The sequence below is a fragment of the Strix uralensis genome, unplaced genomic scaffold (genome assembly GCF_047716275.1).
Source record: "Strix uralensis isolate ZFMK-TIS-50842 unplaced genomic scaffold, bStrUra1 scaffold_123, whole genome shotgun sequence".
Classification (NCBI taxonomy): domain Eukaryota; kingdom Metazoa; phylum Chordata; class Aves; order Strigiformes; family Strigidae; genus Strix; species Strix uralensis.
Window position 1 is genome coordinate 360,589 of NW_027436764.1, and position 27,342 is coordinate 387,930.

The 27,342-nt window shown below is 43.2% G+C and overlaps 1 protein-coding gene and 1 long non-coding RNA gene across 2 annotated transcripts; one reads left to right on the forward strand and one right to left on the reverse strand.

Moving 5' to 3' along the window:
• The first annotated feature begins 6,936 nt into the window (after positions 1 to 6,936).
• Positions 6,937 to 21,350, forward strand: LOC141938503 (uncharacterized). The gene is made up of 3 exons (XR_012627314.1): positions 6,937 to 6,989; positions 15,404 to 15,519; positions 20,153 to 21,350. It is a non-coding gene; the product is annotated as an uncharacterized LOC141938503 (long non-coding RNA).
• A 259-nt stretch (positions 21,351 to 21,609) lies between these two features.
• Positions 21,610 to 27,276, reverse strand: LOC141938505 (syncytin-2-like). The gene is made up of 2 exons (XM_074857353.1): positions 25,885 to 27,276; positions 21,610 to 23,070 (listed from the first exon to the last, which is right to left on the reverse strand). Exons 1-2 carry the CDS (start codon positions 25,924 to 25,926, stop codon positions 21,760 to 21,762), a joined length of 1,353 nt encoding a protein of 450 aa, XP_074713454.1. The 5' UTR covers positions 25,927 to 27,276; the 3' UTR covers positions 21,610 to 21,759.
• Between the last annotated feature and the right edge of the window lie 66 nt (positions 27,277 to 27,342).

Below are 27,342 nucleotides of genomic sequence, written 5' to 3' on the forward strand. Positions count from 1 at the left end.
TGTGAATGTCTGCACCAGACAAAGGCCACAAGACGGTCACGGAACAAGTGACTTCATGAGAGCGGTACCAAGCAGTGACTTGCTTAGGTACTACAGCACGCAGGTCTGCAGTCACTGTACAAGATGTGTTCAGATACAAGGATTCCTGCAGCTGACAAACCCAGGCAGGACTCACATGAGTATTTTCCTTCTCATTTTCCAGATTGCTTGTCTCATGCCCACTTAATTTTTGGTTTGCAACAAGGCATTTAGTCTGCTGACATGATTCACACCGTGAACTACCCCATACCCATCCCTCTGTAGAAAGCCAGCTGGTCAGAGCTGGGAGGAGTCAGCAAGGGCACTGCCTTTACTGCCCCTCTGCACAGTCCTTGTGAGATAAGTGCTGTTCCAGCAGGCTACCCTGCTCCACAGCACAGGTTTAGAAAGGGGTGTCCCTGATGTTCCCATGCCTGCCAGGCTGCCTGGGGGCTTATTTTCCTGTAAGCTCCCATTTTACTGCAGCGTCTTCTCCTGGGATAGGCTGTGGTCAGGCCGTTTAATTAGAGCTTCCTAAATACACTATAAGGTACAAATAACCTTGTGAAATAGCATGGTCACAGGTCCCTGGAGAAGTTATCCTATTCCAAAGGAAGAAAAAAATATTTCTCACTTAAAAGAAAAAATGTAAAACGCTTACCTCAACGCCATCAAACTTGTCAACTGGTACGTACGCATCTTCAACTGGCTGTAAAGGAACAGATAACTGTGTAAGAAAATGTTTTTTGCTACTTTCATGTTCTTCCTAAACTGTGATAAACTACAGATTTTACACTGCTAAACTACTTAGTATAAACACTGAGTTGCTTCTGAACCAAAACAAATTGTTAGTAAGCTGCAAGCAGTATGGCACTAATACGGTGCTAACACTGGCTTTAAAGAGTTCCTTAGCCAAGAGATTCAGAGGCTGATCCTGTGCTGTAATGAACCAGCGGTGCACAACGAGCCATCAGTGCTGGTAAGGCACTTCCCTTGGCCGTGAGGAAGAAAAGTAAGAGATTTCTGTAGCTATCTTACCACTGGTTAACATCCAGAGAAATCGAAAAAGTTCTGTCCACATCTGACAGCGGGCACTAGTCTTCCTTATTTTGATTTTCTACCGTGCCTGAGGGGCTGTCAGATACCTTATGGGACAGTTTTCAGTGCTGCAGACCCCTTGTCAGAACGGTGCCGCAGCCCACTGAGAGTCTGGTCTCAGGTGACAGTCATTTCAGCAAAGGCTCATTCGCTGTGCACATGAAGTCTGTCCAAATGTCTGCACGAGGAAGACCAGGCTAAGAGGAACACTTCTCAGGAGCTTAGTTTCACACACGAGGTGCACAATAGATGCACCTGGGGGTGATTTTACAAAGTAGTTTTGTACGTTCACAGCGCAGCCCCTACTCACTTGATGTCAAGCTGACAGCGTGCGTCCCTTCCGCAACGTCTGGGGCTGAGTGGCCAGAGAGGAACAGGACCAGGGCAGAATGAACTAGAGGTTCTAAAGCACATCCAGAGGGACACCACGGCAAAGGCGCTGACAGAAGCCTTTCCACATCCCCTTCAACTGCCTTAGCTTTCAGGCTGCCCCTTCCTCTTCCTGCCCCTTACTAGACCTAAGATTAAGGCAAGGCTCCTAGGGACAACCTTGCTTTCTGATACAGCTGACTCATTCTCAAACCACGGGCAGGGGAGAAGTGTACCACAAAGATTCTTATGTGATGTACAGTCACTGCAGAAAGGAACCAAAAGCCTGACTTCTCATGCTGCAGGAGACAGTATTTTAGAAGGTGCTCAGAAACAATTCCTTCTTAAATTTTGGCTTGTAAGACATCCACTACCAATATGAGTCTTTAACATGAATATTCTTTTTGTAAAAGTTGCACAATTATCAAGGAGAGAGCTCAGTCACTCTTAAGATTTTTTATTTCCTCCTGATGTTTTAGTTTTTCAAAGAATGACTGAAAAGTATCTGATCTTTCTACATGTCTAGGAGCAACAGAAACAGCATCTCTGTCAGCACCTGCAAAGAGATTCCATTTCTTCTGTTATTGCTGGAAGTCACTTTCAAACATTAGAACTATCACCAGACAATGAAAGTTCCACCTTTACTGTGTACTCTGAGTCAGTAAGATCCAAATGTAAATATTTTGCCACCAACGTTTGCTACTGCTGAAGGGGGAAGACTCTGTGGGTAGAAGAGTTTACTTTAGAAGATAAGATACACATTGATCTATGTGCAAGTTCAGGCAGCGTACAAGTTTTTTAGAAAGACTACAAGAGCCTCCATAAAAAATGTATTCTCACTCCCTACTGAATTGTTAGTCTAATAGACTGCTACTGTTTTTCTGGAGTGCTTGCAACTCGGAAAAAAAAAAAAAAAAAAAAAAAGAGATGAGTAATGTAGCACTCCTTTCATTAATTTACAGAAATTAAGACGCATTATTAGTCTCCCCCACAGCAGACATACATAAATTAACACAATCTAAGAGCTATACAAAGGGCAAATCTAGTGTAATCATTTCTAACTAGATTGGGGGCTGCAGGCTGTTTGGGGCAAGATTAGTGCCACTGACCATCTATCTCACCCCACAATAAGTTGTTTCAGCTTTGTTAACTGCTACAAGTCAACTGAGAGAGCCACTTCACACATCTATTCAGTGCCCCAAAGACTTCAAGATCTTGAACTGAAGTATCTTTTATACCTTATTGCAATGGCAGTTACTACAGCTCTACTCAATACTTAAGAAGTTAAAAGTTGAACTTCATCAATCCTAGTAGTATGGCCTTTGAAAGAAATAAAAAGGGTTCAGCTGTTTTGATAAGAACATATGAAAAAAATCCTTACCTTGCTCTCACCAAGTTCTGAAATCTATTCATTGACTAAATTATTCAGTTTACCAAGAACAACCAGCTTGTAAAGAAAACTCATATTAAGCTTGCCCTAAAAACCCAAGAGGTTAACAAATGTGACAGCCTTGTTATACCTGTGATTCAGTTCTTCCCCATCTTTCAATACCCCAGATGGCTTCATCGCTTCAACCAGCTTCTGAGTATGGATGCAGTCTATAGCCTTAGGAGGAGCCAAGCTAATCGGAGAAGTAATTCCATAATGCCTTTGAGGCTGGTTCTGCAGCTTAGAATTACTGTGGGAGAAAATAAAATACTGAAGACTTCACAGAAGAAAAAAACCCACAACCTTACTGGAAAACATCCTTCAGTTTACAGGTTTCCAAATCAATGTCTGTTGTTTTACCCAGCATTAATATAAATGAGAAAAAAATTGTCCTGCTTATGATTTTTAGATAACTTGACCTAACTTAGAAGTCACAACCACTTTTTCAAAAATATCTGTGGATGTAAGAAAACATCTAAGTTGCTACCAACTTACTTGCATTGCTCTAGACAGTTAGAACCGATCACCAGGAAATGAAAAGGTTTGAAATCCACTAAGGGTGACGCTACACACAGCAGAAGTTTTGGACACATTTTGGTTTCATATCAGTTTTGATTTAAGGATATTCCCATCAGCTTCCTGCTAACATTAAATAAGACCATTTAACGCTGGCTTCTTTTAGTTAAATGTATTTGCTGTGCTTCTGATTCTGGAAGGGCATTGCAGTTGGTTGTAGAGGAAGGACATATAACAAAGTGATCTGTTAAAGAGCTGATGCAGTAAATCCAGCATTGCCTTGTTTTTGTTTATGGAAGAGAGTATGAATGAAAATATCAACCAATCTGCACCTAATTTTGCTAGGAGAGCCTCATGCACTTAACACAGTGTTCAATTTTTAGAGTTCAGAGGCTTAGCTGTACATACATCTGTTTGGTCTAAACCCAAGAGATGTACATCAGCATATAAAGCAGCAGAAGTTAAGCTTCGTATGCAGAGGGTGCTCAAACCTGGCTTAGCCAGCTCACTGCCCAGTTAGGCTGAGCAGGACACCAGGCACCTGGGTTTGGAGCCCCCGTAACTCCAATTATAGCAAGGCATAATTTGTGCCTGCAACCCTCTGCTTGCCCTGCGTGTTTAGACTTATTTGCAATCAGAAGCAGCACAGGGCTGACATGGCAGGACAACATTAAATTAAAGGCAGCATTCACATTTTCTTTACACCACAGAACCCTTGCTTTAGAAAGGGAAAAATGGAGAAGAAACCCTACTTTGCATTACCAGCTGAAACCAGGAGAGAGAAAGGAGCGGGACAGGAGGGAAGCACTGTACTTAACGATCAAGGGTCTCTACAGAAACACCAGTAGCAAAAGGGGGAAGACGCATTAAAAGGTCTGTACAACTCATCACGCTTGTCAGACCCTAAGGCTAAAGGGATTAATGATGCCATTATTCAAACTGGCTCTTTTTCTACTTCACAGTCAGCCAGCCTCAAATATTAGATGGGTTAGTCACAGAATCATAGAATGGTTTGGGCTGGAATGGACCTTAAAGATCATCTAGTTCCAACCCCCTGCCATGGGCACGGACACCTTGCACTAGCCCAGGTTGCCCAAAGCCCCGTCCAACCTGGCCTTGAACCCTTCCAGGGAGGGGGCAGCCACAGCTTCTCTGGGCAACCTGTGCCAGTGTCTCACCACCCTCACAGGGAAGAATTTCTTTCTTACATCTAACCTAAATCTGCCCTCTTTCAGTTTAAAACTCTCACCCCTCATCCTATCACTACACTCCCTGATAAAGAGTCACTCACAGGAGCCCCTCCCCTGCTACCCCCCCCCCCCCCCCCCATACAGCTGTGAAGGGTTTTAATATCGATACAAGCTGGTGATTCTTGGTTTGTTGGTCAAAGATCTGCTGGCATAAGAAACATTTCAAAGCAATCTCCTGCTTTGGCTTCGATGAAGAATTATGCTTCAACCATACAAATGAACTAAGAGGAATGGGCAATACAACCCATTTTCTGTGCAAACCTTAGCAAAGCCCAACTCTGACCCCATCTGCATATTTTTACAGTGGAATCGTCCTGACTCTTCCACCCAAAGAAAGTGACTATAGAAGTTAATGCTGACTTGCAGAAAAAAGAACTTTACAACTTTGGGGTTGTAAAGCAGGTATGTTTATTCAGCGCTGGGCGCATGGGGGATCGCTCCTCCACAAGCATGCGCGCCTTTCTGTAGTTATTCCCTTGCTTTTATGGTACAAAGTATTGTATATTCATAAGACGCCTATACATATTCATAGCCTATCACCGCCTCCCCTTGCTTCTCATGGTAATTAGGTCTCCTCCCCTTGCGCCTGCGCATTGAGCTCCTCAAGTCCTGGGCAGTGGTCGTAAATTCCTGGGCGGGGGTCGTATAGATGAAGTATCTCCTCTTCCTCGCTGGTGAACTTTTCACCCAGTCGTTCTGCGCAGCCTCAGTCATTCCCTGTTCCCTGGCCAAACTGCCAGGCCAGTTTGCACCGGAATCCAGGGTAATCTTGCTGCTGACCCACACATCTTCAAGGCTTCTGCCCGGACCAGGAGATAGTAGCCTAGCAACACTATCAGCACCTGGTATGTCTCTGCACGTAGCCCTCCCTGCCTCTGCACGAGTCCCTCTGTCTTGTGCCGTCTAACTACAATTTGTTTGCATTCCCTGTCTCAATGCAGCAGGATAGAGAAACACTGGGATTGACCCAGGCATCATGAAAACAAGGAACCTGGAACAGAATTCACCAAGGAGACAGGAACTGCTAGACAGCAGCTAGACTGCTACTGAAAAAACATTTCAAGGTCCACAATAAGTACGAACTAGCACTTCACACTCAGTCACCAGCTCTCCCCTGAACGACTCCAGGGCAGTGATAAACAAGCACACGGAATCAAATGCCGCCTGACCTGCAAACTAAAGATTGCCCATCGGTGTCACCGCACGGGCAGAGCAGGTACTGGGGAAGAACATTTGTGTGACTGCCCATCGATTTACTGCCGCAGGGTCAGGATACACAGGCTGGAAGGGGGAAAGGACGTGAACTTCACTTTGCTTAGACAGCCCAGCAAAACTGGCCCAGCAGTTCAGCCACTTTTAGAAGTCTTTCAGCATCTATTTCCAACTGCCAATCTTCACTTCTCAGGAAAAAAACTGGGGGTTTTGAGAGAGACCTTACAAAATTATCCCTCGCACAGTAACCTGATCAGGAACATTCAGAGAAAGCCACATTTCCCCCTCCCCCCCATTTAAGCTGGATACCCACCCTCATCCCAGGGTAGAGCCTCAGCCGGCGGCAGCCTGCAGCCAGCCAGGCCGCTGGGAGGGTGCCGGGACACCCCAGCGCAGAGCCCAGCACAGAGCCGCCCCCAGAACCACCCCAAAACCAGGGGCTGCGACCCCCGGGGCTGAGCCCCAGAGCCTCCAGCCGCGCCCGCTCCCTGCCTGCCCCTGGCAGAGGCCGGGCAGTTCTGGAGAGGAGCTTTCCCCGGCGGGGGGCGGGTTCCCCCCAGGGCCAGCTCGGGAGCTGTGGGAAACGCTCCTCGGGCGGCCGCTGCCCCGCCGGGCCCTCGGCGCGGGGAGCCCGGCGCTGAGGGAGCCCTTGCAGCGGGGCCGGGCCGAGCTGCCCGTGGGCAGGGCCCGCCAAAGGTGGCCCCACCGGCAGCCCTGTCCCTGCTCCAGCCGGGGGACGTTCCCGGGCACAGGGCGAGGAGAAGAGCCCATCACCCTCCCGTCAGCTCGTTCTCACCCAGGTAGTGAGGAGCCGGCCAAGTGTCGCTTGACTAATGGTGGGACTGGGTGATCTTCAAGGTTTTTTCCAACCTGGACGATTCTGTGACTTCAGCTGGTACTGGGAGCCCTTCGCACACGCGGTTAATGGCGGCAGATGGATTCGAGCACTCACCACAGCTCACTGCCATGTGGATTTTGGGCCAACAGAGTCTATCACAAGCCAGGTCCTAAAGCTACCGAAAGACCCTGAGGCTACTCTGCACCGTGGCGTTTAGATGGCAGTGCCCCGCTAACATCCCAGATGCAGAAAGTTTAAGGTAAAACCATAATGCTTTTGTAAAGTTGAATACATCTTTGGAAAAAAGCTTGCTTCCCAACTGTCTTGATGTCTTGTAATATCAGAGCCTTTCTCTGAGATTAGCATGTACATCATTTCTGTACTTTTCTGGGTTGTCTGTCTGTATTGCCTTTGTTGAAGGAAAATAGATTTTTCTCTTGCAAGATACTTTGAAGGAACACAAACTGAACTTTTGTCCTGAAGCTTCAACAAACTCAGAAAACCAACGTTTGCTGTTCAGACACAAAGGTACTTTTAGCAGGACAGTCTTATCTAACCTAATCAAATACCTTCATACTATGGAAGTTTAAAAGTGACTTTATTTATTTGTTGAATATGCGTGACAGTACTTGTGCTAACATTTCAAAGTCTGAAAATCAGATGCTTCTCTAGGAGGTTGTGGTGGTAAAGCCAAAAAAGAAGAAAAAAAGTTTTCAAGCAGATTTGTTGAGAGTTTTTTTTAAACCTCTGGTCATGCTCTTGTTATTTGCAGAAGTTCATGTGGCTTTTAACACTTTATGATCCTCACAGCACTGCTGTGATCCTAGAATCAGGAAAACTGTTGTTTGTATGCTGCTTCTGTGCTTTTCTCTCAGGTTGATAACCATCTATTTGATGTGAGGAAAATACCGGCCTTTATTTTTTTCCAAGTTTAGATGGCTAATTAGCCAATTTTTTAAAAAATCTGTTTCTGCTGCATGCTTTGGTATTGCAAGGCTAGCTGTATTTGCCTACAGATGGGATGAAAGTTTTTTCATGGAGAGGTGATACCTTTCTTTAAATCACCTACAACTTTCAGGAGAAAACAGCTCTTCAAGCAGGAAGGTTTTCCTCAGGTGCAATTCTAATGTTAAATGGAAATGAAGAGTAATCAAGCTTATCTTGATTGCTTCAATCACCTAAACTATTGAAAAGGGTGGGGGTGCCTGAGAAACAAGGGCTGTTACTGATGGTTGAAGCGAGATGGTCAGGTCGTGAGTTCTTATAGTGACTAGAGCTCAAATAGAGAAAAAAGAGTATTTTTTGTCTGGAGAAGAGACAGTTCTGAAGTGCTATGAGAGCAGTAGTTCAGCAGAAACACTGTTGAACTTTTGCTCGAGTTTATGAATTCTAGTTTCCGATATTATTGTTATAAATGCAGAGGCAGAGCTGCAAATATCTTTTATAAATTTATTTGCAATACGAACAAGTAAAAAAAAGTGTGGCACGCCGGGGGGCAGGGGGGGCTTTCTGCTCCCCACCGACGAGCACCAGGTAGTGCTGCGTCACTCCCTTTCATAGTCCCATCTTCACATGCGCAGCGGGGTCCCTTAAACTTTCCCGGGCTTTCTGGTGTTGCTGGGGCTCCTGGCAGGGATTCCTCCAATCAGCAGAGCCCCCTAAACTTTCCCGGGCTTTCTGATGTTGCTGGGGTTCCTGGCAGGGGTTCCTCCAATCATTTTTCACCTGCGCAGTCCGGTGTTGCTGGGGTCTTCTGACGGGGGTCCTGCCAGTAATTTTCCACCTGCTTAACAACAGTCACTGAGGAAAAAAAACCTCCAAACCCCTTTTAACCATAAAGCCATGATAAATCTCCTTTAACTTATGTACATGGCAAACACCAACAAAGTCACCATATTTTTAACACGAATCACCACCATATTCTTCACATTACCTTCTTTATTTGAGAGTGTTTCTTGAAGGAGAGAACTGAGAAGACAGATTGGGATGGCCACTCTGTGAGTAATATGTTTTCCTAGAAAACAAGGTTCTTTTGGTTTTTGCTAGCTATTTACATAAAATTCTTTCTAAGATGTGACTTGCATTTCACCTACATCATTTCCATAGTATTATGTGTAGCAGTGATTAAAGCCGATTATGTTTCAGAATGTGTAGAATGTGAGAAGAGTTTGTTTCAAGGTAATGCTTTCCTTTGCTGTGTGTATTCTGTTAACTTTAAAACAGTTCTGTGTAGTGCCTGGGTTATAGAAAAGCCCAATAACCAATTAAATATTGTTAGTTGGGGCTCTTTTTTTGATGTGCATATGTGTTATCCGGATAGCATATTGAAAAAGTGAAATCTGTGTTCTTAGAGTCATATAGGGTGGGGGGGTGTTTTGGGTTTGTTTGCTTAGCTTTATAAATTGCTGGTATGTTCTAAAGGAATAAATATTCTCTGTAATATAAATGAGGTGATACCTGAGTACTTCTAGTCTGTTAGAGGGTATCACTGATTTTATGGAGATGGGCTTTATAAATACATAGGCTGTGTGTTTTCTTGTGTTATAGTCTGTGCATCTTGTATTTTAATCTTGTCTGTAGAGTTAATGGTAGGGTGATGTGTTTTAGAAAACACTTCTGGGAGAGCTTGTGTTTGATAAACTTACAAAATTCAACAGTCTGAATGCTTATTCTTGGCTAAAAAGTTGTTTTTGTACTCGCTGTAGGCTTTGCTGTCATTTTTTACCCCTTTTCAGCTGCTGCCCCTGTATTCCACAGGGGATATTTGCTTGTAAATGCCTGTCCCTTTTCAGTAGAAGGTGACAATCTTGTCTTATTTTTCACCCCTTACAAACTCTTCTTGTCTATTCAAAGTGGGCTAACTTTCTGCTCAGTGCACAATTCCTGTAAGTTGTTTAGGCTAATCTTTTAAATTTCTTTGCTGTGTCAAGTTTTGGCTCGATAAGTCAGTTCAAGTGTCTGATCATGTAGCTGTGGTCAGAAATACTGACCCAAGGGAAGAAGAAAGAACATGTTGTGAGGAGAGAAGAGGATGAGATGATTTCTTTCAATATCCCCGAGGTAAATCCTGTACCTTATACAGATCAGATCCTTCTCGCTTACTTAAACTGTATTTTCATAGAGTAGTTCTGTGGCAATTAAACCGGTCTAACCCAGGCTGAGGTGACTTTCTCCTTTCGCTCAGAGTCTGTGCTGAATTGGTGTTGAGCTAGATGGGTTTCCTGACTGTTGGAATATGTGCAGGCTCCTGAACACTGCTGGGGGTGCAGGGGAGAAGCAGAGCCACAGCTGTGGAGGGGAGAGGTGGGATGACAGACAGCAGTCTGGATTTAGATTGGTTTACAATGTACCCAAGAACTTGCATCCTTTTCCAGTATATCAGTTGGTTTAAGAAAGTTTACAATCTGTCTACAGTTTCTCTGCTTTTATTCTCCTTCTGCATTGTGAAATGTGTACAGCTGGGTGTGCATGTCTGCCTGTCAGAGTTGTACACAGGCATACCCGTAACCGCGTAGATGAATGCGGATTCTAGTGAAGTACTTCGAGTTTCTATATTGGCGAGATAGCTTGGAGGTTTTCTGATGGGGAGAATACAACTATCAGCTTTATAGGATCAGGTCTTATCCATAGAGGGATGCACATTAATATTACCACAGTTAAATATTTTCATGATCTGTGTCACAGGCTGAACTCTGTATCTTAGGGGTATGGGGAAGATTATACGTTCAGATCTGGGCTTTAACACCTGTCCCATCTGTCGGCTGACCTTCTGGCACTGTTGGTTGTCTGTCTGTGTTTGTTTGAGAGAGTTCTTTTACTAAGTGGGGTGTCTCTGAGGGGCTGATATTTATGAGGAAGTGTGTTGCTGGAGTCATACAACAATGCTAACAATAAGCAATGTGCCTATGTGAATGGAAAAAGTGTGATATTTTAGTCTGTCGTTTTCTTACCGTGTAGCTTTTTCTCAGATGAATTATGTCTTGCAAGCTATTAAAAACTTCATCCAGAAGGATTTTTATTGTATTTTATTTGGCAAAGTGCTTCATGACTCTTGTTAGAATGTTAGAATATTAAAATGTAATGATTAAAGGAGAGTGAAACTTTAAACAGATTTTTGAAGGCAGTTTTGAGGAACTTTTTGTATATGCATGAAAAGTTATGTACCAACTATTGTACCTGAACCTTTCTGCATCAACATACAAAATCTACTGAAAGGTGAAACTGCTACAGAGAAAATATAGGTGTGATACTCAAATATTATCCCCAGAACAGAGAAAAACTTATCAAAATTATTTTCATCAAACTTTGGATTTTTCTTACAAATGTGGAGGATCTTATCTGTGTAATGTACACTATTTCACTAGAGAGAGATTTTTGTCAGCAATAAGTTGTATATATGCATGTAGGCCCTGAAGAATATCAGCTAACAATAACATGAAATTCAATACTGGAAAGCTGCATTTTGTAGTAAATGTTCTCAAGATTTACTGATACATCGCATTATGTGGGCAGGTATATGGTAAGAGATAACAGTGAACAGTAGAAGGTGGGGCTGCTGAAGACAGATTTCAGATGGATGGATTTAACCAAATAGTGGTTGAAGGGTTTTTTTAGTTGGTTGTTTGTGGTTTTGTGTTTTTCCTTTATCTCTGAATCTCATCGATTTACTTAAGGGACATAATTCTATAGAATGTTGGTATTTGTAACCTAACAAGCTACTCTGAAATGTGAATGCATAAACCATTCATATTTTCAGTTGGTCCAGACTGTTGCTGCTGAAGCACTAAGCTTGCCTTGGTGGGCATGACTCTGGCACTGTGGTGTTGATCTGTGTCTTTCTCGGCTGGCTCGCTGCTGATGGCTCTTAGCTCCTGGTGCTGCCAGTTGTAGTGGGCTCCTGGCTTCCCTGCAATCACCTGGTAGGATTTCAACTGGCCACTGTCCGTTGAGCCAGCAAAACAGTACTTCTGCTCTGCTGCTTTCCCAGGGAAGTCTTGAATGTTTGTGCCCCTTAATGGGAAATGAGTCACAGCTCATCACCAGGACACTGCCACCAAAAGACTAGAGATAAACTTGCACTGGCTTGTAGGGCAGGTGCGGTATCATCAGGAGGTGGACAGGTTTCACCTCAAATTGAAGCAAAGGTTAATTATGGTGTTACCAGCTTCTGAAACAGGTCAGTTAATGGGAACTAACTGCAGGCTTGCTGAAGCAGCACTAATGTGGCTGCTCTCAATGAAGTGTGTCTCTGATCAGCTCATTTTCTCTCAGCAGGCTGAAAAATAGCCCCAGTATGAGTGCTTAGTCTACAGTCATGTTGATTTTGCTTTAGGTTTGTCTTTAGCTGTTGGAGATTAATGAATCAAAATGGTGTTTGAATTTACAACCAGTCCTCATCACTTGGCAGTGTTATTTCTAGGTGTTCTCTGCTTGGCTTACCTGAGCCCATCAGCTGAAGGACTCTGCTATTCTGCCATGTGGGAGTGGGGTGCAGCCTTCAATGTCTAGGAACTAGTGAGGTGATAGCAGAGGGTGTTGAAACCTTTTTTACTTTTCCAACTGTGTAAGTACTGTGCTGTGTATTTGTTGCAACCATGTCCAAATCCACCAGTGGCCTTTCCTCTTCACCCATTTTTGCCCATACCACAATCTTCCCTGACCCCAGAAGAGGAGCCTCCTTTGATTCCACCAGCAGCCATCAGACACAGCGACAGTATGTTGGGGATAGTCACTGATGTGGAAGTGCAGACAGGACCTTAGATGCTTGATAGCGAAGCACAAGCAAAGGGTCTGCTTAGCAAGGTCTGTGTGTGCTGGTGTTTGGATAAGCAGCTGGCGTATGGATCGCAGGTTTCTTCAAGGGGAAAGCTAAGGTGGTGAGTTTGAGTGTCCCTCTGAAGTGTTGATCTCCTATAGACAGCCTAGATATTTTGGTTCTGTAAAGATTTGATTTGAACTCTGGTCCCTCTAGAGGTATTACACACATAATATTCTTTGCACAGCAGTTTACCATTAAGGTGTTTCCTTTTGGGGAAGAAAGTTGAGTGGAAAGTGCACTTGTTCTAGAGAAACAATCTTAAATTAAAAGAACAGTGATCTCTGCTAGCTAACACCTGAAGAAGGAAAAAACCTTTTGTGGTAGGTGTTGGTTCAGAAGTCTCTTGGGTCAGAAATAGTTGCCAGGAAGGTATTACCCAAATTCAGTGGGATATGCCTCCTGTAGTTCTTTTTTTTTTTTTTTTTTCTTTACAATACTACCTTCATTTTATAGGTAATATTTATTTTATAGGAAGTGCTGAAGAGGTGTAACTTGTTGATGTTTAAAAAGGGTTTTCTCTGACCTGAATAGAAGCTTCTACAGATGAATGTGTTGTATCTTTGTTATGAATAGCTTTAAACAGAGAGCATAAACACTTTTCTCTTGATAGAGAAAGAGAATTAACCTGTTTAATCTTTGCATTGTTCTTAAGTTTTATTTTGGGTGGGGGTGGGGACCCAACTCCTTGCACAGTTGATGTTGTGTAGCACTGTTATTTGTTCTAGTTCCATTATGGCTCGAACATGGCTGTGAGACTGGTTTTGGGCATTAAAGCCTGATCCTAATACCCTCAATGCACTATCTCTTATCATGCTGAGGAGTCTTTGCCATTAATTCATTCATTTCTTGCAGAGATCGCATCTAGTTCTATTGCTTGCAGGGAAACTCGAAAGAGAGGAATGGATACTGATAATTGCTGAAACACCTCAATTCTGTGTGAGAGCTGGGAGAAATGTTCATATCCATTGGCTTTGTAGTAAGACCTTGCTGAAGTTTTTTCTCGCCTTTTTACACAATAGCATGATGTTCAGCTTCATGCGGAAACTTAACATCCATCAGAAAATAGTCAATTTGAATTGTAAACTTGAGCCCATGGCAGGGAACCCTCAGCTGGCCAGCTTCATCTAGCTGGTCTCCTGTGCTTGAGGAGGCAGAGGCTCACCCCTTTAGCTGGCAGGGCTCTAGGGAGGGTGTGTAGGTGTGCTTGTTTTTAACCCGTTCTTGATAGGGCCCATTGTTTGAAGGGAAACAAAAAATAAATAATTCTGCTCTAACATAAAACACAAGTAAATTACATTGATCCTTTTAATAATTGCTCCTTTGATGGCAGCATGGCTAGGCAGTGCATCCAGACATGGATAACAGCTGTCTGGGTGGAGCTGTGCTCTTGTGGAGACCCGCTGTCTCCGGGAGCTGAGCAAGGACAAGGCTGTTTGTTCTGCTGCTGTTTGTTCACAGTCGCTATTTTGCCATAGTCTGTGTGTTCCCATAGTCCTTACACTGAAATGGGGAGAGAAAAATTGAAAGCTAAAGAAACTCTCCTGATGTTCTCTCTATGCTTGCTTCCATTCTGGGCTTCCCTTCTGATATTTGTATATTTGTGCTGTTCTTCCTGGGTAATTATGAAGGGGCAACTCACAGGGGATACATGAACTCTGTTACAGAATGGAGAAGGGGATGAGAGCTTTGAAAGATACAGCGTGACATAAACACTGTTTTGTCTTTTCCACTGTATTTATATCTTCAAATTTAGAGGAAAAAAATACTTAAAATTAACTAAAGCCTACCACCATATTCTGAAGCAAAAATGTAATTTAGAGTAGTTGGAAAGGAGCTGTAAAAGAAGAGTACAGTCATAGCTAGATCTCATCTTCTTTTAGAGAGCTTTGTGATTTTTGGCACCTGTACTCAGCCTGGTGCATTGTTCATGGGGCTTCTTTGTTGTAGTTGATAAAGTAGACTATAAATAATTGTTCTTTTCTGTTTGAACAGTTGCCCAGTCAGGGAATTGGCATGTGCAAGGTAAGCAAGGAAGTAATGCTGACTTTATCATAACAACCTGAAAAAGAAAAGATGAAGCATAGGAGAATGACAAGTAATGGGCTGAGAAGTTTGGAAAAGATGAGGAGCGTTACAGAACAAAGTTATTACAATTCTGTAGTTTATGTGAGTATCCTTTAGGATTTCTCGCATATCAGTGTTTGTACATGTGATTATGCATAGTCAGTCATTTTTGCCTTGATGACTGGCAAACAAATGTATGGGACAGAATCAACATCCCATACAAATATGAAAGTGCTTCCAATGACATTAAAATTGTTCTAACACACCTATTACGTATTCTCTCAGCTACAGGTAAAACTTGAGTGAGAGAATAGAAAGCAAGAGCGAGAGAGGAACAAAAATGAACAGTGGAAAAGATGAGCGTGGTGTTCATGCAACTGCTTGTAAATAAGGCAGTTCAGGGGCTGCCTGCAGGAATATATGGCCTGGGATGGGTGTTCCAGAGTGTGGGGAAACACTGACAGGTTTTGAGCGGCTGAATACAGGGTTTATTCTCAGGTACATCGTCTACTAAAATACAAACGGTTTCCAGGTGGTATAAATGTAATTTACTCTTTTTTTTTTTCTTTATGTTTTCTTTATGCTGTGAGAAAAGAAGAAAATGGCAATTGTGCAAATAAGCCCACAGTCTGTGGGAGCTCACAATTCTTACTGTATATCTAGCAGTCACATTTATGTCTTTATTGTACTTTCACCTACCAGGTTCTTCTTAGATAATGTATATTTAGTCTTTTTCTATTAATAAATTTCATTTTAGTCTGAAAGATCTTTCTTTTGCTTGCTGTCTGCAGCAATGTAATGAAAGGGAGGTGCTCAGAGGGAAGATGGCTGTGAAGATTTGACATGTGTACTGTGTTACTGTCTTCTGAGATGATTGAAAATTGGTGCAGTAGGAATTTGTTGCCAGGTAAGTTTTCCATCTTTGAAGCACACTCTTTTCCCTGAGGAGTTCTTGTTTAATCAATGATAACTAGATATGGTAACCCCTTTCTGGGATGGCTCAGTCTACTCTTCAAAGAGAAGTTTCTAGGCGGTGTTCTTTGCTATTTTGTGCAGGAATATTTAATTATTTCAGGTATTTAGGAAATAATACTACTTTCTGCAAGGTTGCTTTTAATTATGCTCTCATCTGCCAAACTTCAGGAATATTTAATCCTAGTGTGAAACCAGGGACAAGCGTGAGCCCAAAAAGTCATTCTTTAATGCTTAGTGTTACATGATTTGCTGTATCACCTGAGCAAATGACCAGCACTTAAAGAGATGAAAGAGTTACACAGCTAAAATCATGCACATCTTGAGAAATAAAAGAAGTCTGGTCATTTCAACATGGCTGTGAAAATAGTGTGCCATTTTAAGATAACTGAGATAACAGAAAACTGGGTGGGGAAAAAAAAAATGTTCAGTTACAACTGTTGGGGGGAAGTGGAGGGAAGAATGGTGGTCTTCGTGTGCCTGTAAATTTGCCAGGTAGCCCCATAAGTGCAAGTATGCTTTTTGTTAAACTCCTGGTTCCTTCCCTTGATGGATGACCAGCAGGTTCTTAATGTTTCTGGGGACTGTTGCGTAAAGTATATGGATGATGACACTGAATGCGCTCTACAGTCTGGGTAAATACAATTTGTTGCAATGATCCTAGAAAGCAGTGGGTATTGTTGAGCAGAACTTTTTGTTCATGAATCATCATCATCAGCTTGAGTTAGGTTTTGGTGGTTGGTATACTGTAACTGTCACTTCAGTGTGATGCTGCTGAAATGCAGATTCTTGTATAAACTTGAGGCTTATGCAGGGCTTTCTAGCAGGCATGAGATCTTTCCACATGTGCCATACTGTATGAAGTGGACTCTGCTGTGTCGCTCTACGTTCTCTAACCTTTCTTTTGCATGTGTCCTCCCGGCTATGGTATTTCAAGGTCACCTGCCTGAGGAGCATAGTAAGAGAAGAGCTCAGTTCTGAAGCTCAGGGCTGTGATTTTCTAGCAGCAAAACTACAGTGATCTTGCTGCTGTGAGAATTGTCCTCGATGCGGCATCCACGTGTGCAGCAGTATCTATGAATTGTCTGCTTTTGCTTTAGGGTTTCTTTCACTGCTCATAATTTCTTGAGGCAAAAAACCAGGAAGTAAAATTAATTTTTTGAAACATAAATAATGTGATTAGGCATTTAGATGTTTCTGTGGTGTGTGATCTGTACCCCTAGTTAGTCAAGCCTGCAGGAAGAACCTACTGGCCAAATACTTGGTTCATAACTGTGCTGTGCAAATCTTGTTATCATGTAATGGTCTGAGGTAGAATGTCGCTTCTGAGTGAAGGTTCCTCAGAAAGGCTGGGTCTAAAGTGATAACGTAGACACAGATCTGGAACTGTTACTCTGCAGCATAGTAGTTGTACTCTCAGGTGCCTCAAATACTACATTCAACAGTAGCATGTTTCTATCATTATTTTCACCTGTAAGAAAAACAGAATGGGAAAAGCAAAGGCAGTTAAAATGATCTAAAATATTTCCAGACTGGAAAGGTAAAATGAGACTCCCTGCCTGGGAACACCTCTTTTCAAAGACTGTTTCCCTGAGGAGAAGGTGTGGTGAGGGCTCTGCAGTTCAGGAGGGAACAGAAATGCCTTTTGGAAACCGTGTAGGATGATGGAGAAGTAGGGTTGTGTCATCACTGTGTTTTAAGAGACAAAAAATAGCTATTTAGCGATTTTGAATAGAAGTTGTTGTTCCTCTCCCCTGAGTTGGCCATGAGGAAGCATAACAAGCCTACTGCACCCTTTTTTCTTAATTTAAAGCCGTTGCAGAGCACTGCAGAGAGGCTTTGGCTCTGGAGAGCTGGAATAAAGCACATGCTAGCGAAGGTTTGCTCTAGGGCCTTGTTCAAGCCCGTTCCTGTGGCTGCCCTGACCCCTAGTGACTGCAGAAACAGTTAAATAATTAACAGATTCAATTGTTTTAAAAAAATATATATCTTTACATAACGTCTTGCTTTACAAGGGAGCTTTTATCAGCAAGTGTCTTCATTAGGAGGAAATTGTCAACATCCTTCTATTTTAAGCAATCTCTAAGTTCCCAGAGAAGTTTTGCTCAGTTTTTATTTTACAACCAATTTCTTTCTCATTTGAGTGTTGACTTGAGATGGATTTTGCTACCTTAATTAGTAAATAGCTTCATTAAAATATCAGTGCTGCTAAGATGTTGGGAGTTGATGGTTTAAATTTAGCCATATAAATTTGTTCAGGAATGCTGGATCTCAGGCTGGAAGCTTTGCAAACTTTTAATACAATACAGGTGGTACCACTGTTAATCTGTTCGAGATCTGATATGATGCACCTACAGGAGATGTCTGATGATCTTGAGAAGTACCATCTGGAAAAACATTAGTATGTTTTAACAGGTGTAAGGTGAAAGCAACAAATCCTTTCTTTCCCTTGGGCCTTTCAATTCAGCAGCAGACGATGTATGTGCACACGTAATACCAAGGCAAGTTCAGCTCTCCTTCAGTAGCCCTCTGCCTTGGATCTTTGGCTCGTTATCTCAGGACTTATTTTCAAGTAGTGTTAGTTTCAACCAGTGTGGGGGATTTGTCATGCAGGGAGTATGTGAAAACACAGAAATACAGTCTTTAGGGCCCCGCTGCATGAATGTAGAATATCCTCAATTTTCTTTGACTCCCCTTTGGGGCCCTAATGACAGAGACAACCAGACAGAAGATGACTAAGAAACATAGTAGGGGATGCACCCATGATCTATAAAGCACACGTATGTTTTTAATATTTTTATGGATCTTAGTGCTGTTGAGGCTGTGAAAAGGAAATGTTAGATAAGGATTTGATTACACAAAGCACCGATCCCTGTGTGTTCCTCTGATTTCAGTCAAGAGCAGTTCACACCTCACAGGAACTGCTAATATCTCATTGACCCATGTATTTATTGTACAGTGATGAGGTATTTCTTACTAACTATGACTTTCTGGACTGAGCAATTGATGACTCAAGAGAACAGGATTTGTAATTTCTCTGCAGGAAGCTCCAGTGAAGAGGGAGGAGATAATGTACTGAGGTTGTGGTTCCACAACAATCCAGGACCAGCCAAGTGTTGCCCCCATGGCCGTGTCCTTCTCCTCCTGCTTTTGTCTGTCTTTCCCTTGAGCTGGGCCTCTCACTCAGCCCGATCCTGTGCTGGGCATATCGGCATGTCAAGATGCTAGAAGATTATTTTCTTTCAGCTTTGGCTTGTTGGGGTGGCTTTTTGGGGTGGGGAGGTGGGTGAAATTGCATCGGGAGGTGCTAGTTCTTTATGATCCCAGTTTGGAAAGGCACTCGGATTGTGTAAAGCATCTCTTCAGGTGCTGGTTTTCTGAGATCGCATTTAAAAGGAAAGGAGGACAGTGTAGATAATCCTACAACCATTCAGATGCTGGGAGCCCCAAGTTGTGCAGCACTGAATGGGCCTGCGACTATGGCCCAAGCACACCCTGCACCTCCCGTCCATGGAAAAGTCACCCCGTTTTGGTCATTGGAGCTCTTACAGGACTTTCCCAAAGAAGCCAACTCTATTCCTCATTTCCACTGTCAGACAAAAAGGACGTTCACCTGAGAACCTGTCGCTGCGCTCTTAGGTAGCGGCTAGGCCAGGCCTTATCTAACGGGACACAGTATCCCTCTGAGTACGATTTTAAATTGCCTCAGGCAGACAACGTAGACCGTGTTGCCGCAAGGCATCGGGTACTACAATTTGAAACTGCGATGTCTAGTTAGAGGGGAGGCGAGACGCTTAGTCCTTGATTTCAAAAAGGTGTTTCTTGTCTGTTTTTTTACATTTTCTAACTCTCAGCTAAACCAGATACTCTAGATTTTTCTATTCTTCTCTCAGTTAAGGAAAGTGAGGCCTAACTTCATGCATGTTTACAATCACTATAGCCTCTATAAATTTCACAGAATCCCAGAATCGTTCAGGTTGAAAAAACCCCTTGGGATCATCGAGTCCAACCCTCAGCCTACTCTGCAAAGTTCTCCCCTACACCACATCCCGCAACATCGCATCCAAACGACCCTTAAACACATCCAGGGATGGTGACTCCACCACCTCCCTGGGCAGCCTATTCCACCGTCTGACCACTCTTTCTGTGAAAAATTTTGTCCTAATGTCCAGTCTGAACCTCCCCTGTTGCACTTGAAAGCCATTCCCTCTTGTTCTATCGCTAATGACCTGTGAGAAGAGACCAGCACCAACCTCTCTACAAGACGTAGTTGTAGAGAGTGATGAGGTGTCCCCTTAGCCTTCTCCTCCTCGGACTAAAGAGTCCCCATTCAAATGATTAAAAATTAGGTTTCCAAATAGAAAAAAAATTACATCATGACCACCTGAGGTTTATGCAAGATACTCTCCATAAAGTAGGGTAGAGAGCTGTATGACTGTATTTCTCCTAGAACGATAGAATCATTTCAGCTCGAAGGCACCCTGGAAGGTGTCTGATCCATCCCCGTGTTCTAGACAGTCACAATGAAGAAAAAGCTCCAAGGAAGAAAAACACTTTTACATTCACAGTTACAGGTGCCACCCAGATAAGTGCTGGATCCCAGAGCTACAGAAAGAAGTTTGAAGGGCTCTCCTCGCAAACCGATGATGTTCTGAGAATGACCAAAGGTCAGGTAAATGCGAAAAGGGGAAAATGCCTGAGACAAAGATAGAAATCACATCTAGGTAACAGCTGGGTGTGAGGTTGGTTTCTTCAGAAGGCAATATGAAAGTATCCTTCTTCTCAGTCTTCCTCTCACTTTGATCTTGGTCTTTACCCAATCTTTGATACTGGAAAAAGGAAGTTAAGAAAGATGAAACAGAAACCGAATGAGATATTAACTTGGAGCGAGGGTTATGTTTGTGTTTTCACAGATGCCAGCTCTCGCTGGGTTCCTGCTCGGTGTTTGGCCTGTGTTGGAACCTGTCTCAGGGTGAAGGATGGGTGGTCTCACAACCAAACGCCACCGGAAGCCCTGAAAATCCGTTCTCTACGTGCTTGGTAGAAATACCTGTGGATACATGGCCGAATCCACTGCAGTTTTGGCTTAGCAAACAAACTAATGCTACTTCTTTAGCTTTAAGTGGTCTTTTAACTGATGCCGATAGTGTTAGACATGCTATGTTACAAAATAGAGCTGCCATTGATTTTTGCTTTTAGCACAAGGGCATGGATGTGAAGATCTTGAAGGAATGCCTTATCTGAATGGTTTGACTCCCTGGGAATTACAGGATGGTTAAAAGAATTGTTAAAAGGAGGAATCATTGTAATTATTGTGATTATTGTGTTTGCTATTATTTTGCCATGCTTAATTACCTGTATTGGACAATCGTTGCAAAAAGGCTTACAAGGAGTTTAGATTGCTTAAAAACAAAAAGAGGGATATGTGGGGATTCTAAAGGAGTCCCTGCGAGAAAATGGACCTGTGAGCAATCCTGCATATGAGCAAGACTGGTAAAGCCTCAGCGTCGGCAAGGACATAACCCGGAAAGAATGAAGAAGAACACAGGAAGTTAAACAACTTCAGGGTGTGGGTTTGGGCAGAGAAGGAAGTTTGTACAATGTCAATGTGGCAGTTTTCATCCAATCAGAAGAAAGAGCTTAAGGAGCTTGTGCAAAGCTAACTGTCCAGTCAGAAAGAATTATACCATGTGATTATATCATGTGATTCTCACTAGCATTATAAAAGGCTTGCTTCACCGCAATAAAATTGACATTGCTTAATCATGTTGATTGTCGGCATGTCCGTATCTCCCACACCTGTGTCATTGTAGTCTTTAGTCTTTCACAGTGTTTTGTCTCCATTACTCACTGAGGTGTTATCGCCCATATATCATCCACCGTTCTGGCATTCTCACATGGCAGGCCACACCTGGGCATCTGTCGCAGTTGAGACGGACACGACAAACATCAGATTGTGTGAAAGCGACCAAAATGGCTGCAAAAGCCCCTTTATTGCTCAAACAAGCTTTTTTATAACCTTCTTCAAAGTAGGTGTTCATACAGGATTGGTTTACTTTAGTAACTAACAGTTCACGATTGGGTGATAGTTTCTCGCCTGAATCGTCAGGACAGTTCTTCTTATCTTAGTTCTCTAATCTTGTTTCCATGGCACTTCTCGGGACTTTCTGGCCTCTCATGGATACACTGGAATGTCTTCAAGGTTAAATTCTTCTTCAGTTAGACTAGAGGCAGACCCGCTGCCTCCCCCGACAATTCCCCCTTTTTGTATTTGTGCTAGAAATATTGCAGAAACAGTCTTCTGCAGGGCCCTTTGCAGAAGACTGACAAGACATGGCAACATCAAAAGCACAGTCACAATTACCAAGATCATGACCCCCACAGTTTTGACCAGAGATATCAACCATCCAGAAAGTCCCCATCCTTTAAACATCCTTGTAAGCCAATCCAATCCGTCCTCTTCTGTTAGACGCCTCACACCATCCTTCAGCTGCTGTATACTTTTAAAAATAGATTCTGAGTGGTCAGACAAATTCATGCAACACATTCCTTCAAAATCTTCACATCCATGTCCTTGCGCTAAAAGCAAAAAGTCAATTGCAGCCCTGTTCTGTAAAGTAGCATGTCTAACACTATCAACATCAGTTAAAAGGCCACTTAAAGCTAAAGAAGTAGCATTAGTCTGTTTGCTAAGCCAACATCCCAACTTATTCAAAGTCGTTAAGGCATTTGCAACACCAACTCCTGGTGCCAATATGGAGGCCGTTATGATCTGGCCTGGATTCCAGAATTCAACGTTATCTCGACAAGAACTTTCAAACCGATGAACGGTCCTTGGGACTCGCTTATGTTTTCGAGTCATATTCAGAATCATTGACACATTTGGTGTTAATAACGTGAGACGTCCGAGGCTACACGGGCCTCCATTCAGTTTAGATGGGACGCCTCCCCAGGCACAATCTCCACAGATTAGAAACACACCAGGAGGTAATGCAAGAGGAACAGCAAAAGATCGTGAGATGTTAGTCGAAGTATAATTGCACCAAGCAGTTGAATTATGATAAGCAGCATTAGTTGCATTCACATTTTGCCCTCTCCGTGTGGTGTTATAGGAGTAATTAAAAAACACACAAGCATCCATTATAACAGAGCCTAGCAACTCTAGCTCTTGGGGTTCTTGCGTAACCTGTGGAAGGTGACTATATACACCATCCCAATTATCTGTACAATTTTTTGAAGAGTTGCAAAGAGAGAAAGCCTGAAGGGTTTGTGGGATTGGCCATGTGTCTACTGGCACTCCCACCAAACAGGTGGAGAATGGATTTTCCGGGTTCGCAGTAGAAAGGCACAAGGTTTCTTGATGTGTCATATTTGCCAAAGTTACCCAGATATTCTGCTTGGGTTGTGGAACTACCCATCCTTCAGCCTGATGCAGGTTCCAGCACAGGCCGAACACACCGAGCAGGAACCCAGCGAGGGCCGGCATCTGTAGAGACACAAGCATAACCCCTGCCCCAGGTTAATAATTCACATGGTCCACTCCACTGGCCAGTAATTAGATCTCTAACATGCACTTTGATGTCTTTTTGCAAATCCTGTTTTGAAAAAAGAGAAGAGAAATGCTGAAAAAGAGGAGGTAAAGAAGAATTATCCCCGTAATGGAGAAAGTTAAGAACATAAACTGCTTTATCTAAACATGCCTGTGGTGGTTCCCCAATCATTCCCCCTTTTTGTTTTTGAAGCTGCCGCTTCAACGTACTATGTGCACGCTCAACAATTGCTTGTCCTGTTGGGGAATGGGGAATTCCTGTAACATGAGTAACACCCCACAAATTAAAAAATGTTTGAACCTTCTGTGAAATGTATGCTGGGCCATTGTCCGTTTTTATTTGGCGTGGTACCCCAAGCATAGAGAAAGCCTTTTGGAAGTGTCGAACTACATCTTTTCCTGTCTCCCCGTTATGTGCTGTTGCTACTAAGGCATGAGAATAAGTATCAATGGAAACATGAACATACTTCTGTCGGCCAAATTCATTTATGTGAGTAACATCACTTTGCCAAATCTGTAAAGCCTGCATACCTCTGGGGTTAGTACCAAAATACACTGGTGTGTGAGTTCCTTGGCAGTCAGGGCAGGCGGCTACAATAGACCGAGCTTCCGCATGAGACAAGCCGAACTGCCGTCGTAAAGCTCGATATCCTTGGTGAAAAAATTGATGTGATAATACAGCTTGTTGCTTTATGTTAGGAACAGTATTAAGAGCCATAGCGGAAACAAGAGCATCCACTCTGGCATTACCTTCTGTATAAAATCCTGGTAAAGTGGTATGACTACGGATGTGCATGATAAAATAAGGTTCTGTCCGTAGTTGAATACTTTTCCAGAGTTCTAAAAGTACATCAAATAATAATTGATTGTCTGACATGGTCAAAACCACTTTGTCTAGTCTAGAAACTAAGTTAGCTACATATGCTGAGTCAGTTACAATATTTACAGGAACAGAAAAAATAGAAAAAACAACAGCCATTGCACGTAGCTCTACTACTTGTGGAGAACCATTTTGATATACTACTTTGTTGTTCCAGTTGTTGTTTTCATACCATACTACTGCTGCTTTACCTGTTTTTCCTGAGCCATCTGTAAAAACAGTAGGGCCGTTCACTGGTTCTGGGCGGCTTAAATTTTTTTGACCAAATGGTATTTCTCGAGCAAATTTCAGTAGTGGATGTGACGGCAGGTGATATGACACCTGTCCTTGAAAACCCGCCATGGCTGCCTGTAGTTCATAATTATTTGCCAAGCACCATTCAAAATACCAATTTTGAACAGGTAAAACAATCTTAGCTGGGTCACGCCCTGTTAGTTCTGTACATCGTTTTCTGGCTTTTATGATTACATCAGCAATAAGCTCAAACAGTCCAGGAGCAGTTTTTCGTGGTCGGAATGACAGAAACATCCATTCTAGAATGTGCAGTGGGTCATCCCACTCAGAATTCCACTGCACCAAAGCACCAAATGGTACAGTTTTGTCAATTAGTACAAAGAGTTGCACCAATTGAGACAGATCTATTCGAGAAACAAATTTCTCGTGTATAGATCGTTCCACCATGTGAATTACCTTTAATGCTTCCTCAGTTAATACTCTGGGTTCTGTTGGATCATTGGAATTTTTTAATAATTCCAATAAAGGTTGCAGTTGTGAATTGGTCAGTCCGAGATAGGGTCTAATCCAATTCAGAGATCCCATTAACTTCTGTACATCATTAAGGGTTTTAACTTCAAGGTTAAGTTTCACAGGTTGAGGCATTACCTGCCTACCTGTGACTGTTAGTCCTAAATACTTCCAGGGTTCTACTTTCTGCACCTTTTCAGGGGCGATAACTAATCCATAGTGTTGTAATGAATTTCTAGTCACATTCTCCATGTCATTCAACTGCTCCTTGTTGTTTGATGCTAACAGGATGTCATCCATGTAATGGTAACAATAACTGGTAGGGAATCTTTCCCTTACAGGTGACAAAGCTTGTGCCACAAACCATTGACAAATTGTTGGTGAATTTTTCATGCCCTGCGGCAGAACTTTCCATTGATATCTTTTTGCAGGTTCTGCATGATTGACAGAAGGCACAGAGAATGCAAATTTTTCTCTGTCTTGAAAGGCTAATGGTATTGTAAAAAAACAATCCTTGAGATCCATGACAATGATTTCCCAATCTTGAGGGATCATGGCCGGTGAAGGCATGCCTGGTTGTAGAGCCCCCATCGTGGCCATGACAGCATTGATCTGCCGCAGGTCATGCAAAAATCGCCATTTTCCTGATTTCTTTTTTATCACAAACACTGGAGTATTCCAGGGGCTCTGAGAGGGTTCAATGTGTCCAGCAGCTAGCTGTTCTGCCACCAATTCTTGCAGGGCCTTTAATTTCTCCATTGGTAGGGGCCACTGATCCACCCACACAGGGTTATTCGTTAACCAAGTTAAAACAAGCGTGGGTTGCCTAACACCCTGCAGCACAGTGGCCCCCGTTAAAAATCCGTAGTAATCTTCACCCCCCACTGTGACAAGCAATCTCTCCCCCATAGATTGAGGGGAGCTGCTGTCACATATGGTTTAACGACTGCTTGTTGGCCCTCAGGATTGGTGATCAGAATTGCCGTAGCTGCTGTTCTTGCTCGTGCGGAGCCTCCCAGCCCCACTACCCCTGTGTCCACATCCTCTGTTGGCCAGGTGGATGGCCACAGATAGTTAGAAATAATAGTCACATCGGCGCCCGTATCTAGGAGCCCCGCAAGCCTTACTGTAGTCGGTGAATGTCCATGATTTGACAGCGTGCACGTCATATGTGGTCGAGATGATGAGACAGTCTGAGACCAGCACACTTGAGGGGGTCCTGTAGAACCGAAGCCTCCATCACCTCGCAGTCGCTGTTCTGCTTTTGGGACACAACTCAAAAAAGGAACAAGTTGAGCAAGACGAGTACCTTTTGGAATCGTAACAGGTGGATAAAGGGTCGAAACTAATGCACAAATTTGACCCGTAAAGTCAGCATCAATGACTCCCACATGCACGATTAATCCGTTTAAGGTGCTACTTGATCTTCCTATAAGTAACGCACTCAGTCCTCGTCCTATGGGACCCCTCGCCTCAAGAGGGACCTTAACAATGTCTTTTGTAACTATAGTTATTGTGTCGGCGGTGGATACATCCAACCCTGCTGAGCCAGTAGTTGCGGCTGATAGCTGCTCACAGAGGGGATTTGACCTGCTGTCTGGAGGGGATTTGATGTCCTCGCGCGCCCTCTCGCGCTCTTCTTGTGGTTTCCCTGTATCGGTTGCCCGTTAGCATGAAACTTGGAACGACATTGTTTCGCGAAATGTCCCGATTTCCCACATTTATTGCAATTAGTTCCTGGTGGGACAGTCATGGGCTGCTTGCCTGCCGACCTTCTGTTCGGGCAATTTACTTTCATATGACCGTCTTTACCACATCCAAAGCATTTTCCTGTATTTCGCATGTTCATGGCAGTAGCTAAAGCCGCCATTTTATGTTCCACTGTACCAACCTTTGAACATGCGGCCACCATGTCAGGAATAGAAGGATCTCCTGGTAAAGACTGTATTATCTTTTGGCAGTCCTCATTAGCATTATCCTTTGCTAGCTGTTTGCATAACATTTGTCTTAACGTTTCATCTTCTACCTGTTTCTCCAATGCAGCAGATATTTTTTCTACAAATTGCAAAAAGGGTTCTTTAGGACCTTGCCGGATAGCAATATACTTCTGTTTTGGAGCTGCCATTTCCATGGTTCGCTTTAATGCTGTAATCCCTATGTGTTGTGCCTGTTCAAGGACAATCGGAGGCCACGTAGCTTGCAGCTGAGGGTTACTAAATGGTCCCTCGCCAAGCAAGGCGTCTTCTCCGAGTCCTAACCTCGGATCGTCTTGTGGCAGTCGAGCATTATTTTGTGCAGCTGCTCGTGCCATCTGCCTCCAAGTAGATTGAAACACTTGTAATTGTACTGGCTGAAACAGCACTTGTGCGAGATGTGTAACATCATATGGACACAACAAATCTGTGCTGATTATTCGAATAAGTTGCATCACCTCAGGAGAATTGATTCCAAATTTCTGTGCTTTATTCTGCAAATCCTGCACCACCTTCCAACTGATCGGATTGTGCTCATCATGCTCATTTGTGCCTGCAACAGCTTTATAAACAGGGAATGCACCATAAGCCTCTGCTGCTATATCTACAGGC

Bases quoted from the DNA above. Each gene is read 5' to 3' on its own strand.
- LOC141938505 (XM_074857353.1), bottom strand. From the start codon at position 25,926: ATGACGTGCACGCTGTCAAATCATGGACATTCACCGACTACA. The intron at 23,071-25,884 runs GTAAGGCTTGCG...GTGTCTCTACAG, and splicing joins ATGGACATTCACCGACTACA to ATGCCGGCCCTCGCTGGGTT.